The sequence below is a fragment of the Odocoileus virginianus genome, chromosome 33, assembly GCF_023699985.2.
Source record: "Odocoileus virginianus isolate 20LAN1187 ecotype Illinois chromosome 33, Ovbor_1.2, whole genome shotgun sequence".
Classification (NCBI taxonomy): domain Eukaryota; kingdom Metazoa; phylum Chordata; class Mammalia; order Artiodactyla; family Cervidae; genus Odocoileus; species Odocoileus virginianus.
In genome coordinates, this window is record NC_069706.1 from 36,876,557 (window position 1) to 36,890,420 (window position 13,864).

The 13,864-nt window shown below is 55.0% G+C and overlaps 2 protein-coding genes across 3 annotated transcripts; one reads left to right on the plus strand and one right to left on the minus strand.

Moving 5' to 3' along the window:
• Positions 1-262: 262 nt before the first annotated feature.
• LOC139032769 (collagen alpha-1(I) chain-like) lies at positions 263-736 on the minus strand. The gene is made up of 2 exons (XM_070460682.1): positions 508-736; positions 263-447 (listed from the first exon to the last, which is right to left on the minus strand). Exons 1-2 carry the CDS (start codon positions 734-736, stop codon positions 263-265), a joined length of 414 nt encoding a protein of 137 aa, XP_070316783.1.
• INTS15 (integrator complex subunit 15) lies at positions 417-11,772 on the plus strand. 2 transcript variants are annotated; one of them, XR_002315885.2, is made up of 7 exons: positions 417-926; positions 1,328-1,549; positions 3,591-3,756; positions 6,475-6,999; positions 7,835-7,874; positions 10,693-10,826; positions 10,973-11,060. XR_002315885.2 is itself a non-coding variant. In XM_020904371.2 (6 exons), exons 1-6 carry the CDS (start codon positions 735-737, stop codon positions 11,172-11,174), a joined length of 1,347 nt encoding a protein of 448 aa, XP_020760030.1. In that variant the 5' UTR covers positions 419-734; the 3' UTR covers positions 11,175-11,772. The 2 variants fall into 2 exon arrangements, 1 of the variants encoding a protein (XP_020760030.1); XM_020904371.2 differs by lacking the exon at positions 10,693-10,826 and having other exon boundaries at positions 419-926; positions 10,973-11,772.
• Positions 11,773-13,864: the final 2,092 nt, after the last annotated feature.

Genomic DNA, 13,864 nt, shown 5'->3' on the forward strand with positions numbered 1-13,864 from the left:
CAGGCAGGCCGGGCCACTCCAGAAGGCATTGGGGAATGTGGACTCCGGGGTAGGAGGTATCGTTCCGCGTCACTGCGGTCCCAGGAGTTAAAGACTAGATTCAATCTTATAGTGAATGAATGGCTGAGGCCTGAGCCAGCGCCCTGCACCAGCATCCTGTCCTTTGAAAAGCTCGGTGAAATCAGACGCGCAGGCTTTGAAGGCCGCGCTGAGAAAGCAAGGGGAGCTCAGGGAGGGTCTCTGGGGGGTGGGGGGTGGGGCATCAGGCCCTAGGAGCCTTCTCCGGCCCTGGCACACCCTCGGCAGGGGCGGGGTCTGGGTGGGCGGGGCTGCCGCTTCCGTTCCCTCGGGCCGGGCCGCCAGGGGGCGTGCTCCCCGAGGGCGGGCCCTCGCCGCCGCCGCCCGCGCTTGGCCCCTGCGGGCCGCCGTCGCCGCGCTCCGCCTCCGCTGCAGCGCGGCCCGCGGCGTCTGGTTCTCAGGGCTGTCGGTGGCGCTGTCGACGCGCACCTGGGGCGCCCGCCGGCCGCCGGCGGGGGCATCGATGGCCCCCTGAGCGGGCCCGAGAGGGCGGCGGCGGGCGGGCGGGCACCGCGGCGCAGGCCCGGGGTCGGCGGGCGGAGGCCGGGCCGCGGCCTCTTTGTCTCGGCGGCGGCGGCGGCGGCGGGCGCGTCCGCGGGGGCCCCGGGGCGGAAGTCCGTCGGCGCTCCCGGCGACCCGGCCGCCGCGGCCGCACCATGAGCGACATCCGGCACTCGCTGCTGCGCCGCGACGCGCTGAGCGCCGCCAAGGAGGTGCTGTACCACCTGGACATCTACTTCAGCAGCCAGCTGCAGAGCGCGCCGCTGCCCATCGTGGACAAGGGCCCCGTGGAGCTGCTCGAGGAGTTCGTGTTCCAGGTGCCCAAGGAGCGCGGCGCGCAGCCCAAGGTGCGCCGGGCGGCCGGCAGGCCCCCCACCCCGATCCGTGAACCCCGGCTCCCTTCTTCCCTTCCCGGTGACAAGCGTCGGCCGCACCGCGAGCTCTCTTCGGAGCAGCAGCTCCGTCCTAGCCCTTGGCCTGGCTCCTTCAGCAGCGGCCAGATTGCCTGTTTTGCGAGGCATGTGACCCCCGCGTCTCCAAGGTTTTGTTAAAGGAAGAGACCGTAGGTCATCCCGAATCCCACAGGGTGATGCATAATGACGCAGAGTCACATTTCCCTAGATTTAACAATCGATTTCTACTCCGTGGGACCCGGGCTTTAGGGAGGTGAAAAGTTCCCTGGGGGAAAGTGGTGTGAATTAATTAATACGCTTCATTTCTTCCCGCTTCTCCCGGATTTGTTTTACAGAGGTTGAATTCACTGCAGGAGCTCCAACTTCTTGAAATCATGTGCAATTATTTCCAGGAGCAAACCAAGGACTCTGTCCGGCAGATTATTTTTTCATCCCTTTTCAGTCCCCAAGGGAACAAAGCGGATGACAGCCGGATGAGCTTGTTGGGAAAACTTGTCTCTATGGCAGTGGCTGTGTGTCGAATCCCAGTGCTTGAGTGTGCAGCATCCTGGCTCCAGGTACTTCTCCTGCAAGTCTCTGAAGATGTTTAGTGACAGGAATTTGAATTTAGTTTGGGCTTCCCTCATAGCTCAGTTGGTAAAGAATCCGCCTGCAATGCAGGAGACCTGGTGTTCGATCCCTGGGTTGGGAAGATCCCCTGGAGAAGGGAAAGGCTACCCACTCCAGTATTTTGGCCTGGAGAATTCCAGGGACTGTACAGTCCGTGGGGTCACAGAGAGTCCCACATGACTGAGCCACTTTCACTTTCGCTTTGGTTTCTAGAGAGTTTTTTTCCCCTATGTTAAAGAATCCACAGAAAACGAAATTCTGTACAGTAATTATCCTTCAATAAATAAATTAAAAAAATAATAGAATCCACCTGCCAGTACAGGAGATGCAGGAGACTCACATTCAATCCCTGGGTGGGGAATATCCCCTGGAGAAGGAAGTGGCAACCCACTCCAGTATTCTTGTTTTTTATAGTTAGATCGGTAAGCCTATGAGTTGTTCCGGAGTGCCACTTCTAAGTTGATTGCTCTTCTAATGGATATGGAGATAGAAGCCTTCTAGAGTATTTTTAAGCATCTAAGGGAAAATGCAGGAGACATAAGAGACATGGGTTCGATCCCTGGGTCAGGAAGATCCCCTGAAGGAGGAAGTGGCAACCCGCTGCAGTATTCTTGCCTGGAGAATCCAGTGGACAGAGGAGCCTGGCAGGCTACAGTCCATGGGGCCACAGAGAGACGGACATGACTGAAGCCAACTTTGCACACACACATAGTAGATTGTGTGTTAGGTTTTTGGAAGATCTATTTTGTTTTGCTTTTTTGTTACTCAGAGTTGTTGAAAAATTCCTCATCCATTTCGAGTAATTATTAACTCAAAATTATTATTAATTTTGTGTCAGCTAAGTTAACACAATTTACCACATTCAGTTTCTCAAACTTGCTTCATTTCCAAAGACTTGATGACATTTGGGTTTTTAAAAAATTTATCTCAGTGTTTTTTCCTGTGATCTTATTAGTCTTTAAAATTTGGCTAGTAAAAATAGATATTGTTCTTTGTGGCACACAGGTGAGACTTAGTGAAATGTATCTTAATTGTCACTATTCTGATTTCTGGGGTACCTGAACTTATCTCTCGTGTTATCTTTAACCTCAAGATAACCTCTGACCCGTGGCAACCTAGCTTAGTCAAGCTTAGCACCTTGAAGTTCATCCTGTGATTTTCCGTTTATCTCTCGTGGTGCTGTTGCACTGGCTTTCTAGCAAAGTGAAAGCAGATGTTAACAACGCAAAGGGTCTTGTGGCTTGGGTCAGGGTTTGCCACCGAGGGGCATGGACTGCAGCTTCCTCTGGGGAAAGGTGTAGAGGTGGCTCGTTTAGTGCCTGAATAAACAGCCTGGCCTGACACCCTGCAGTTTGCAGGCCCTGTTTCAGCCCTGGAACCATAGCATCCTGAGCACCTGTTGAATGTGACTACAGATTGGCATCTGACCAGGAGGGAGAAGAGACCGGAGGGTGGTGATGTAGGAACCTGTACTAGGAGAAGATTGTAGGAGAAATTGAGACAGTGCTGCTGCAAGTCGCATGGCAGTTCACAGACTCTCCTAAAGCACGTCAAAGTGGTAGCAACTGTTAATTTTTATCTTTAGAGTCTTACCTGTAGGGTTACAAAAACTCATTTCCCCACTTGAAGTCAAGAATGAATTTTCCCAAGCAGACTTCAAAGCAGGGGTCAGCAGGCCTTTCAGGTAAAGGGCAAGACAGTAAACCTCCTAGGCTTTGCGGGTCCTGTGATCTCTGTCACCCCTACTCAGCTCTGCCTTTGTAGCCCAGGAGCAGGGCTGTGTTTCAATAAAACTTTATTTACAAAAGCAGGTGGCAGGAAGGATTTGGTCTGCGGGCTTTCACTTGCCAGTCCCTGCTTCTGAGTAAGCAGGTCACATCTTCGCCTCCTGGGAGGGGTCCTGCCCGTTCTGATCTTCACTGTGTGTTTACGGTTGCTCGTCTGCTGGCTCACCACACCTGTAGTTAATGGACTGTGGCTTCTTTCCAGCGGACGCCTGTGGTCTATTGCGTGCGGTTAGCCCGGGCCCTCGTGGACGACTACTGCTGCCTGGTGCCAGGATCTGTCCAGACGCTGAAGCAGATATTCAGCGCCAGCCCTCGCTTCTGCTGCCAGTTCATCACCTCTGTCACCGCCCTGTACGACCTGTCATCAGGTAAACTTTATGAACAGGCTGTTGCACTCAGAACGGCGTCAGCTGATGGCCAGCGGTGTGTACGCTGACCGCCCAGCCAGCGAATGCTTTGTCTTTTTATTTTTCCCTCTGCATTGTGTATTTTATTTCGGGCTGAAAGGTAAAGGCACGGGCTACCTAGATCTCTGGGATTTCCTAATGGGAAATTCTCATTAATGAATCCCACCTGGCTGGCTGAACGGTCCAAGTAGCAGACAGCCCAGCAAGCTAGGGTCTGGTGTCTGGGATGGGTGGCCGGACTTGGGGGCACGCTGCCACAGCAGGACACCTTCCCTGTCCGTCTCCACAGAGGCGGCCTAAGAGCTGACAACAGTGTTCAGGGCCTTTGTCTTCTCATAGGAGAGATTTAGTTAAAGCCAGTTCACAGCATCACAGTTGGCCTTTCATCAGTTACTCCAGGGCAACAAGAGCAGAAATTGGTTTTAACATTGGATTAATAAATGGATTAATTAACATGTGAAGAAGGAAAAAGTGTTCACAGGATACCACTCACATGCTTGAACGGACCTGAGACGTGGTATTTTTCTCTTACGTCAACTTGCCCGCCTGATATGTCAGGGATGTCTGTTTTTTTAAACTGCTTCCAAGGTGTGGTTGGCATCCAAGAAGCTCTCTGTATTTATGCGTGTGATGTGATGAGTTTGGAGCCACGGAAATCACTGCCTGCAGGGCAGTGGCCCGGAGGGCGGGCGTGGAGTCTGCCAGCAGCGCCGCGGTAGCTGTGGCCAGCACTCGGGTGATGAGAAGGCCTTCCTGGGGTGTCTCCACCTCCAAAGCCCCAAAATGGAAGGACTTCACCTAACCAAACAGAACACCCTCCTGCCCGATGGGTGCAGAGAACTCGGGTCTCCATGCAGCAAGGGTGTGGAGATGGGCTCCTCAGGTCCACACACTTGTGTACACAGCACACTTGTGTACACACACTGCCTTCAGGCTCTGGACCTGCCTCAGCTGAGACGTGTGCAGGGCTAGGGAGGGGCTAGGTTGCTGGATAAGCGGGCCTGAGACTGATGTTTCCCAGATGGACACGTCTTGGAAAGTCAAGGGGACAGACTCAGAGTCACCAGTGTTTACCTTGCCAAATCCAACTCATAGACAGCTGCTGCCTCCTGATACCGTCATTTCATAGCAACACGGAACAGGTGGTTCATTCACAAAACAGCAGATAAGCTTAGGGAAAAGGCCAGTGTCCCTTATGATAGAGTATCTAGGGACCTGACACCGACTTGGGGCTCACTTCCCCCAACTCTCCGCTCTCAGGCATGGCCCTGGAGCACAGCAGCCTGGCAGGGACTCCGTCAGCCTTAGCTTTGTCGTGAGCTGAAGGCCGCACAGCCCCAGGGATGGGAGGCTGGGACCCGCTGCTGTGCACACAGCCCACGGGCAGTGTGCGGTCACCCCGGGATGGGTGGTGTCTCCTCACGGTTAAAAGCCGCCTGGGGTCAGGTCTGGGCCCACCATGGACTTTTTTTTTTTTTGGCCACACCATGTAGCATGTGGGATCTTCCCTGACCAGGGCCCCCTGCCCTGGGAGGGAAGAGTCTTAATCCCCGGACTGCCGGAGAAGTCCCCCCACCGTGTACTTTTAATGAGCCTGGAGGAAGTGACTTAACATCTCAGTGTCTCAGCTTCCTCATCCTTTATATAGTAGATGAGTTGTTTGAGGACTGGGTTAATCCGTGTGAAAGCAACTGGTCCCTGGCACATCATTATCTCAGAGTGAGTGTCAGCATGTGTCGTCATAATTTCTCTCTTTTGCCCTGGAATGTCTCAGGGATCACAGGAGACCAGGCTTAGCTTAGACAGGGGCTGGCTTGGCCCTTAGCAGCTGGCAGATCGCTGTCTGGACTCTGAGCTGCCCCCCGAAGTCCACCATAGCGGTCAGTGTACCTATTTGGTGACAGGTGATGAACTGGTGGCAGAAGCAAGGGTTGGCGCTGAATACCTGCTTCAGCATCTGCATGGATCCTGGCACCGGACAGCAGGAGTCACGCACAAGGGCCCTGGCTAACGCACACGATGGACCCTGGGGGACACCAGACACAGACGAGACCTGCTCCCGGGGGAGGGAGGACGTGTGGCAGCGGCTTTAGATACAGATTGTTGTTGTTCCGTCCCTCCCGTCGTGCCCGACTCTGTGCCCCCATGGGCTGCAGCACGCCAGGCTTCCCTGTCCTTCACCATCTCCCAGAGTCTGCTCAAACTCATGTCCGTTGAGTCGGTGATGCCATCCAACCATCTCATCCTCTGTTGGCCCCATCTCTTCCTGCCTTCAGTCTTTCCCAGCATCAGGGTCTTTTCGAATGGAATAAAAACACCCTAGATACAAAGAGTGGATTTTTACTTAAATTGACACATGGGGTCTTCAAGGCATAATGGAGTTTTCGGGAATTTTTTGATACATGGGATCTTCAAGGCATAATGGAGTTCTTGGGAATATTTGGCTTAACACGTTTCTTGAGCCCCACCATGGCCAGGCTGGGAGTCCCAGGACGCTGAGTCAGGTGAGAACCAGCCCTCAGGAGGGGTTGTTCCAGGAGAGGAGTCAGAAGTACCCCATCTTCAGGAGAGGACAAAGGCACAGGGTATCGGGTGGCGAGTCCTGTGAGCTGGAGGTCCGTCTTCCCATCTCCTCCTGTCCCCACGGACCCTTCTGAATGAATGCATCTTTGTTTGCAGACGATCTCATCCCCCCGTTGGACCTGCTTGAGATGATCGTCAACTGGATCTTGGAGGACCCCAGGTTGATCCTCATCACCTTCCTGAATACTCCAATTGCTGCCAACCTCCCAATAGGATTTTTAGAGCTCACGCCGCTCACCGGATTGATCCGCTGGTGCGTGAAAGCCCCCCTGGCTCACAAAAGGAAGAAGAAGACCCCCTTAGCCAATGGCCACGTTGCCGCCAAAGTCCCGAAGGCCTTGGGCGGGGCGGACCGGGACCCGCATCTCTTGTACTCCAAGCTGCACCTGAGCGTGCTCCAGGTGCTCCTGATGCTTCAGGTGCATCTGACCGAGAAGAACCTGTACGGCCGCCTGGGGCTCGTCCTGTTTGACCACATGGTCCCGCTGGTGGAGGAGGTGAACAGATTGGCGGACGAACTGAACCCCCTCAACGCCTCCCAGGAGATCGAGCTTGCCCTGGACCGGCTTGCACAGGCTCTGCAGGTGGCCATGGCCTCTGGGGCCCTGCTGTGCACGAGAGGTGGGTGATGGCCCGGTCGGGCCCCCCTGGGGTGGGGGCACCACCCCCTCTGGGGAAGGAAATAGGGGCTCCCTCCCAAAAAAAAAACAAACTAAAAAAGAATTTTTAAAAAAGGAAGCTCGGGGCTCCTGGACAAGGACTTCTTTCCTCTGGTTTTAAGACGTCTTGCCTCTTGGTGACCGCAGGGAGGAGGACAGAAGTCCCAGGGCGCTTCTGGTTAGAATTCCTCACCAAGACATCTGGGTGTCTCCTGGCTGTTTTGCCCAGACCTGGGGCTCCTCCAGAGCGAGGATAATACCAGCTTCATGTCCTTCCTCCAAGGGACTCTTCTTTTCTGCAGTTCTTTTCTATTGCGGCATACTTTACATACGGTGAAATGCACGATGAAGTGCAGGAAACTTTCCCATCACCTGTTCAGAGGGTTCCTGAATTCTGCGTTTCAGTGCTGGAACTCGGCCGGGAGCATGACCTGGTGTTGATGACATGCCCGCCTTTGCTCTATGACCGCTGGCTCTCAGCCCTTGACGGCAGCCCTGCGGGGATCCCAGTGACCCGTGTCCCTCATATCTCCCTCTTAGCCTTGATCCGCTGTCTCTGGGCCCTTTCCCAGCCACCTGACGGGCTCTCAGCAGAGCCAGCCCCTTTCCTAAGTGATGTCTTCTCTTGGGGACCTGGCGTGTTAAAGCACATACAGAAGAAAAACGAGAACCCGGTTTCTGAGCAGTGATAGATGAGAACAAGGCACTGACTATCCTGCTGGCAGCCTTAAACATCCATGATCTCTCCCCTTGTCATCTCCCGGCTCTTCCTTACTTCTCTGTCCCTTTGATTTCAGATGACCTGAGAACCCTGTGCTCCAGGCTGCCTCATAATAAGTAAGTGCCCTCCCCAGCCTTCTGGCTGGGCTGGCGCGGGGGTGGAGGCAGGGGTGGTGGGGTGTGCAGGGCAGGGCGGACCGCTTTTCCTGGCTTCCTTGGGGAGAGCTGACCTGCAAGGTCTAGGGCTTCTGTGTGTAAGGCACCCCCCCAGGACCTGACAGTCAGCAGGGGGAGGGGGTGGATGTGATCGCGAAACCCACAGGAGAGGAAGCCCCAGCAGAGAGTCCATCGGAAGGGTGAGAAAAGTGGCCCTGTTGCTGGGCGTCAGTGAAGAAGCTGGAGTGTCCTTTGTCATTGTTATTTAGTTGCTCAGTCGTGTCCGACTCTCTGCGACCCCATGGACTGTAGCCTGCCAGGCTCTGTCCATCGGATTCTCCAGGCAAGAACACTGGAGTGGGCAGCCATTCCCTTCTCCAGGGGATCTTACCGGCCCAGGGCTGGAACCTGCATCTCCTGCTAGTCTCGTGCCTTGCAGGCAGATGCTTTACCGTTTGAACCACCATAGGTGTCCTTCACCGCTCACGAGGTCCGCGCGGGTGTGTATCATGCTGTTGTGTCACCATTGGTGACATTATGGTGGCACAGCCCTAGGGAGGCAGGACAGAGACGTGGCCCTGGGGCACAGCATGTGGGTCAGGCCAGCGCCTTGACGTTGGGCGGCACAGACAGGTTCTGAGTGCAGCTCTGTCTGTGGTTTGCAGTGACGCCGGGCCGCCTTGTCACCTCAGTTCCCCCCTCCGCGCCCCCCCCCCACCAGTTGTAAAGTGGGGGCAGTGATTTATGTGCCTCCAGGGTCATAGTGAGGTTTAAAGGAGGTGGCACTGCAGAGTCCCTCATCCACGGCGCACGGCAGTCTCCCCCTCACTGGTGGTTCTTGTCCTGATCTGGGGGGAAGCCGTGGTAAAGTGGTGAGGAGCAGGAACCGCGTGGCCACACAGCTGCTGGTGAGAATCCCAGCCTTGCCACCTCTTATCTGTATGACCTCAGGCACGTTCTCGCTCCCCCCGTTTTCTCTGTAAAACCAAGAAGACCATGGCACCTGCCTCGGGCCCCTCTGCCTCCCATGCCCTGCTCCCCGTCATGGGATTTCTGTGACGATTAATTGAGTAAAAACACAGGAGGCAGAGAGCACCCGAGAAGTGTTGGCTGCTGTCCGTCTCCCATCGCCCGTGTCCCTCAGGTGTTCTGTCAGTCAGGCTAATTTCACTGAGTCTAAGAAGCAAAGAACTGTGTGCACAAAACTATTTCATGCAAAGGCAGTATTACTAGTAGCAAAAAAGCTGGAAGCAACCTAGCCCTCTGTTCCGTAGGGACACTTAGCAAATTGGTAATGTTATATCAGAAGCGTGGAACACTGTTCAGTTCAGTTCAGTTCAGTCGTGTCCCAACTCCTTTCGACCCCACGGACTGCAGCACCCGCTTCCCTGTCCATCACCAACTCGCAGAGCTTGCTCCAACTAATGCCCATCAAGGCAGTGATGCCATCCAATCATCTCATCCTCTGTCGTCCCCTTCTCCCGCCTTCAGTCTTTCCCAGCATCAGGATCTCTTCCAGTGAGTCAATTCTTTGCACCAGGTGGCCAAAGTATTGTGCGTCTTCGCTAAAAACAGTGAATGTGTATAGTTGAATGCAGCGTGCAGGTGGGCGGGTTTACAGGAACGAGAACAGCCAAGTTAAGTTAGTTGGATGATTAATATTCTTCTTTCTGAGGGTTTTTAAATATGGAGGAATGTTCCTTCCCCTTGGTTTTTAACACGGATGGTGGGGCTCCAGGGCCGTCGTTGGCAGGCAGTGAGGAAGGACATAGGTGAGCGCGCCCCTCGGCACAGTGCATGCCCAGCCACCCAGGGCCCGACCCACCAGCCCCGCCGGGGCCCAGGAGGGCAGGCAGGTGTGACCAGCTGAGTGCAGGCTGAACTTGAGGCCAAAAGATGGGCCAGGGGCTATTCCCCGGGCTGCTGGCGAGAGGGGCCGGGGGGGGGGTTCCGGGAGGGCGTCTGGGGGTGAAACAGAGAGGCTGGAATGCAGTGTTTCCTGGGGGAATGAAGTGGTCCCACTGGAGATGCTCCAGCAGCAGAGCAGGGCCGCATGAAAGGTCGGCCCAGCCCCGGGGGACAGGGAAGCTGGGGGGCGTGGAGGGGGCCTAGCAGGCGGGATTCCCTGGCTCTGTGAGACAGTGGAGACCCTGGGCTGAGGCTGGGAGAGCAGAGGTCAGGGGAGCGGGACTGGGGAGGAAGCCTGCGTCCTGATGGAAGGGATTGGTTTTTAGGCTGAGTCCCTGCGGCCAAGCTCGAGGTGGTGAGGAGGTTAAGATGCCCTCCTGATTGTGCTGGGAGGGGAGGGCGGGTCAGACAGGACCAGAGGAAAGAGAGGAAACTCTCCCAGGGGGTTCAGAAGGGGCCAGCAGTGGAGGTGACATTGAATTCAGGACGGAGGAGGACTTCCTGGAGGCAGAGGCTGTGGACGTCCTGAACCGCTGAGAGGAGGGTGCAGACCCGGGAGGAAAGGAGTTGGAGAGGGGAGGACTAAGGCTCCTGGGGATGGGAGTGGGATGGAAGGGGGCCCTGAAAGTGGTCGAGGACTGGGTCCAGGCCCAGGCCACCTCTGAGGACACTGGGTGTCAGGGTCACGTCCAAGGCCAGCTGCGTTGTGGCTGTGCTTGGCGTGCAGTTGGGCCTCAGTCGTTCAGAAAGCCTTGGAGACGCGTGGCCCTCCGTCCTTTTTGCTGTGGCTCCTCCATCTCGATGACCCCCCCTGGGTATGGACAGCTTAGGCCGAAACAGACAGTGATCCGTGGTTGTCCCCGAACCACAGACTCAGAGGCCGTGTCCGGAGCTCGTGTGGACCTCAGGGCCCCTGCTCCCCGGCTCTGTGAGCAGGATCCTGGCGTTTCTCACCGTGACCTCTTCCTCTCTGGGCGCCCCCAGTCCACATCCCACCGCCTCCAGGTCAGCCCCTCCGTCCTCCTGGGCACACAGCCTTCCTCACCCAGAAGCCTGGTGCCATCAGCCCGCCTCCTCCCCACAGTGGCCCGCGGCAGGCGGGCAGCACTGTCGGAGTCGGTGCGCCCTAACCCCTCTCCTTGTCTCCACAGCCTGCTCCAGCTGGTGATCTCAGGCCCCGTGCAGCAGTCGCCCCACACGGCGCTCCCCCCCGGGTTCTACCCCCACATCCACACGCCCCCGCTGGGCTACGGGGCCGTGCCAGCCCACCCGGCTGCCCACCCCGCCCTGCCGACGCACCCCGGGCACACCTTCATCTCAGGCATGACCTTCCCGTTCAGGCCCATCCACTAGCCTGGCTCCGTGAACCACCAAGTTGGCACCATGCCTTCCACGCCTGGTTTGGAGGAAGCCTTCCCGGGAGAGGGCAGTGAGCGGAGAGGAGGCCGTGTGGGTGGCCAGGCGGCCCCTCCTCACCACAGGACCCGGTCGGTGCCAGAGTTCGGTGACATTGGCATCTAGGCGCCTCCTCCCTGTCAACATCCGTAAAAGTCCAAATGCGACCAACGAAAGGAAAATCATCCAGCCCTCTGCGGAGCCACGCAGGCACCTTTAGAAGCTGCCGGGACTGTGAGCCTGTGGTCCGGCGTGTTGTTGCAGACACCCCCCCGAACCTGTGCCCAGGGGCGTGGATGGGGGACCAGCGTCGCCAAGTCCGCCTGCCTGGCTTCCATCCCTGGGCATGGGCTGCGTCCCACCGAGACACAGGCCACGCCTGCGGCTCAGGGAGCACAAGGCTGCACCTCTGGCATCGCGGGCTTGCACCCAGCACTTGGTACAGGTCAGCGAATCCTGCAAGCGTGGCCCCCCGCACCGAGGAAAGGAACTGCTGTTTTAATGGGTTCCCTAAAGTTCCTTTTCGTATGCTCAAATAAAATTTTTCTAAACCGTTTCATAGACCATGACCATTATGGAATGTGTTTTAAAACTTACTAGCCGGGCCCTTCGGAAGTGTCCTTCCCAGTCTGCTGAGACCCTGGTCAGAAGACCGGATACCATTCTAGCCGCTCCTGTTGCCAGAAGCGCCACAGATGCTCCTCACCCTGTGCAGAGCGCCAGGGTCTGTCTCTTTCAGTCACAAGTCCTTTCTGCCCTCAGGGACAAAACACAGGCCTCACTTACTGGTTTGGGGAGGAGGGATAGAGACTCAGTAACCCCGTTGCTGGGCTCCCCTAGGCCGAAGGTGAGGCGTGAGGCGGTTACAGCGAACAGCAAGCGCTGAGGGCTAAGATCAGCTCGTAGGGATGAGATTTAACCTTGTGGTGGTTTACCCTGCTACTTCTGGCTGCAGACCAGACCCTGGAAGGCCAGACGAGACCAGGTTTTGTGTGTGTGTGTGTGTGTGTGTGTCCAGACCTGGAAGGCCAGACGAGACCAGGTTTTGTGTGTGTGTGTGTCTGTGTGTCTGTCTGTGTGTGTGTGTGTGTGTCTGTCTGTCTGTGTGTGTCGTCTGGAGTGTGAGGCGTCCCTCAGGGTAGCACGGTTGCACTGTAGGGCCCGTCCTTGGTTGTGAGTCCACGATGTGGGTGACCATGACCACGAGTGCTGTCTCAGGGACGTGAGCTCTAGGCCCTCGTGGGCCCCCGAAGTGCTCAGTCAGGCTCCCACCGCCCCAGCCATGTGTAGGAGCCAGTCTGCAAGCAAAGCCGAGCAGGACTCTGCTTTTAAATTGCTTTTGAGAGCCATGAACTAGAGAAGGAGATGTCCTTTCCTTTGATTTCATTATCCTCATGTTTTCTGTTTATGGACAAATCTGATGTCAAAGCAGGAGCTGAAGTCAAGTGTCTGCTTCCATCTGTCTCGGTGGGACACATCCACGGGACTAAGATTAGCACTCACTGGTTCTTGGTGTTAACTCTGGTACCGAGTGTTTCTGAAAAGGGTGCAAAAGGGGCTCTCCTATCGCTTCCTGATTAGAGGGTCTCTGAACCTGGCTGTGTCCCAGAAGGTGGTCGTCACCATTTATCTCCAGGGCTACATAGTCTCAGCTCCACTCAGACTTCAGGTGATTTTGCAAAAAAAAGAAAAAATGTAGGAAACGAAGCCACTGGAGCCACAGATTCCTTCTGTGGTATTTTTAGCAGTATGTGGGCAATTAAAAATGCTGGACCTCCTGTTACGTGATTATGTGCCAGGCACTTGCACCTTTTTTTTAAAATAATGGTGTTTTACATCCATTAAAAATTGATATATAAGAAAACATTAGGCAACAGAGGAAACAAGCTGTATCTACACAGAATGTATAAGAAACTACCCATTGAGCCAAAGACATTCCAATTTTTAAATTGAGTGAAGGGAATGAACAGAAAATTCATAGAAAAGAGGGGCTTCCCTGGCGGTCCAGGGGTTAAGACTCCACACTTCCACTTTTTGATCCCTGTCAATTCAAAGATCTGCCACAGCCAGATAAATAAAGTCTAATAAATAAGTGTATTTTTAAAATGATATACACTAAACCAAAAACAGTGGAAACCTCTGGGGAAGATAGTGGACATGGGGTGATAGCCAAAGGAGGCCTTTCCTTGTCTATGTAGTTTTAAAGTTTCAATTTTTATTTTTTAACTCAATTTTAAAAAATATTCTGAGTCATAATGAAGGACAAGACTGAATCAGTCGCTGACTCGCATAAGTAAAAGAAGCCTGGGTCTGGCGTAGGTCCCAGCCAATAACCGCACACAGTTTATGTTTTTATAAGGATGCTGTATTCACATGTTACTTGTCTAATTACACTTAAATTTTTAAAGTGCATTTTAGAACTTCGATTTCTGGTAGTGACGGTTAGATTTTTCAGCCAACCCTTCTGCTTCAATTAAAAACACTGGATAACATACAATGACCTACAGACAAACTAGCAGGTTATAAAGAACATCCAGCTCAGGGGCTTCCCTGGTGGCTCAGTGGTGAAGAATCCACCTGCCAATGCAGGAGACACGGGTTCGATCCCCAGTCTGGGAAGGTCCCACCTGCCATGGAGCAAGTAAGCC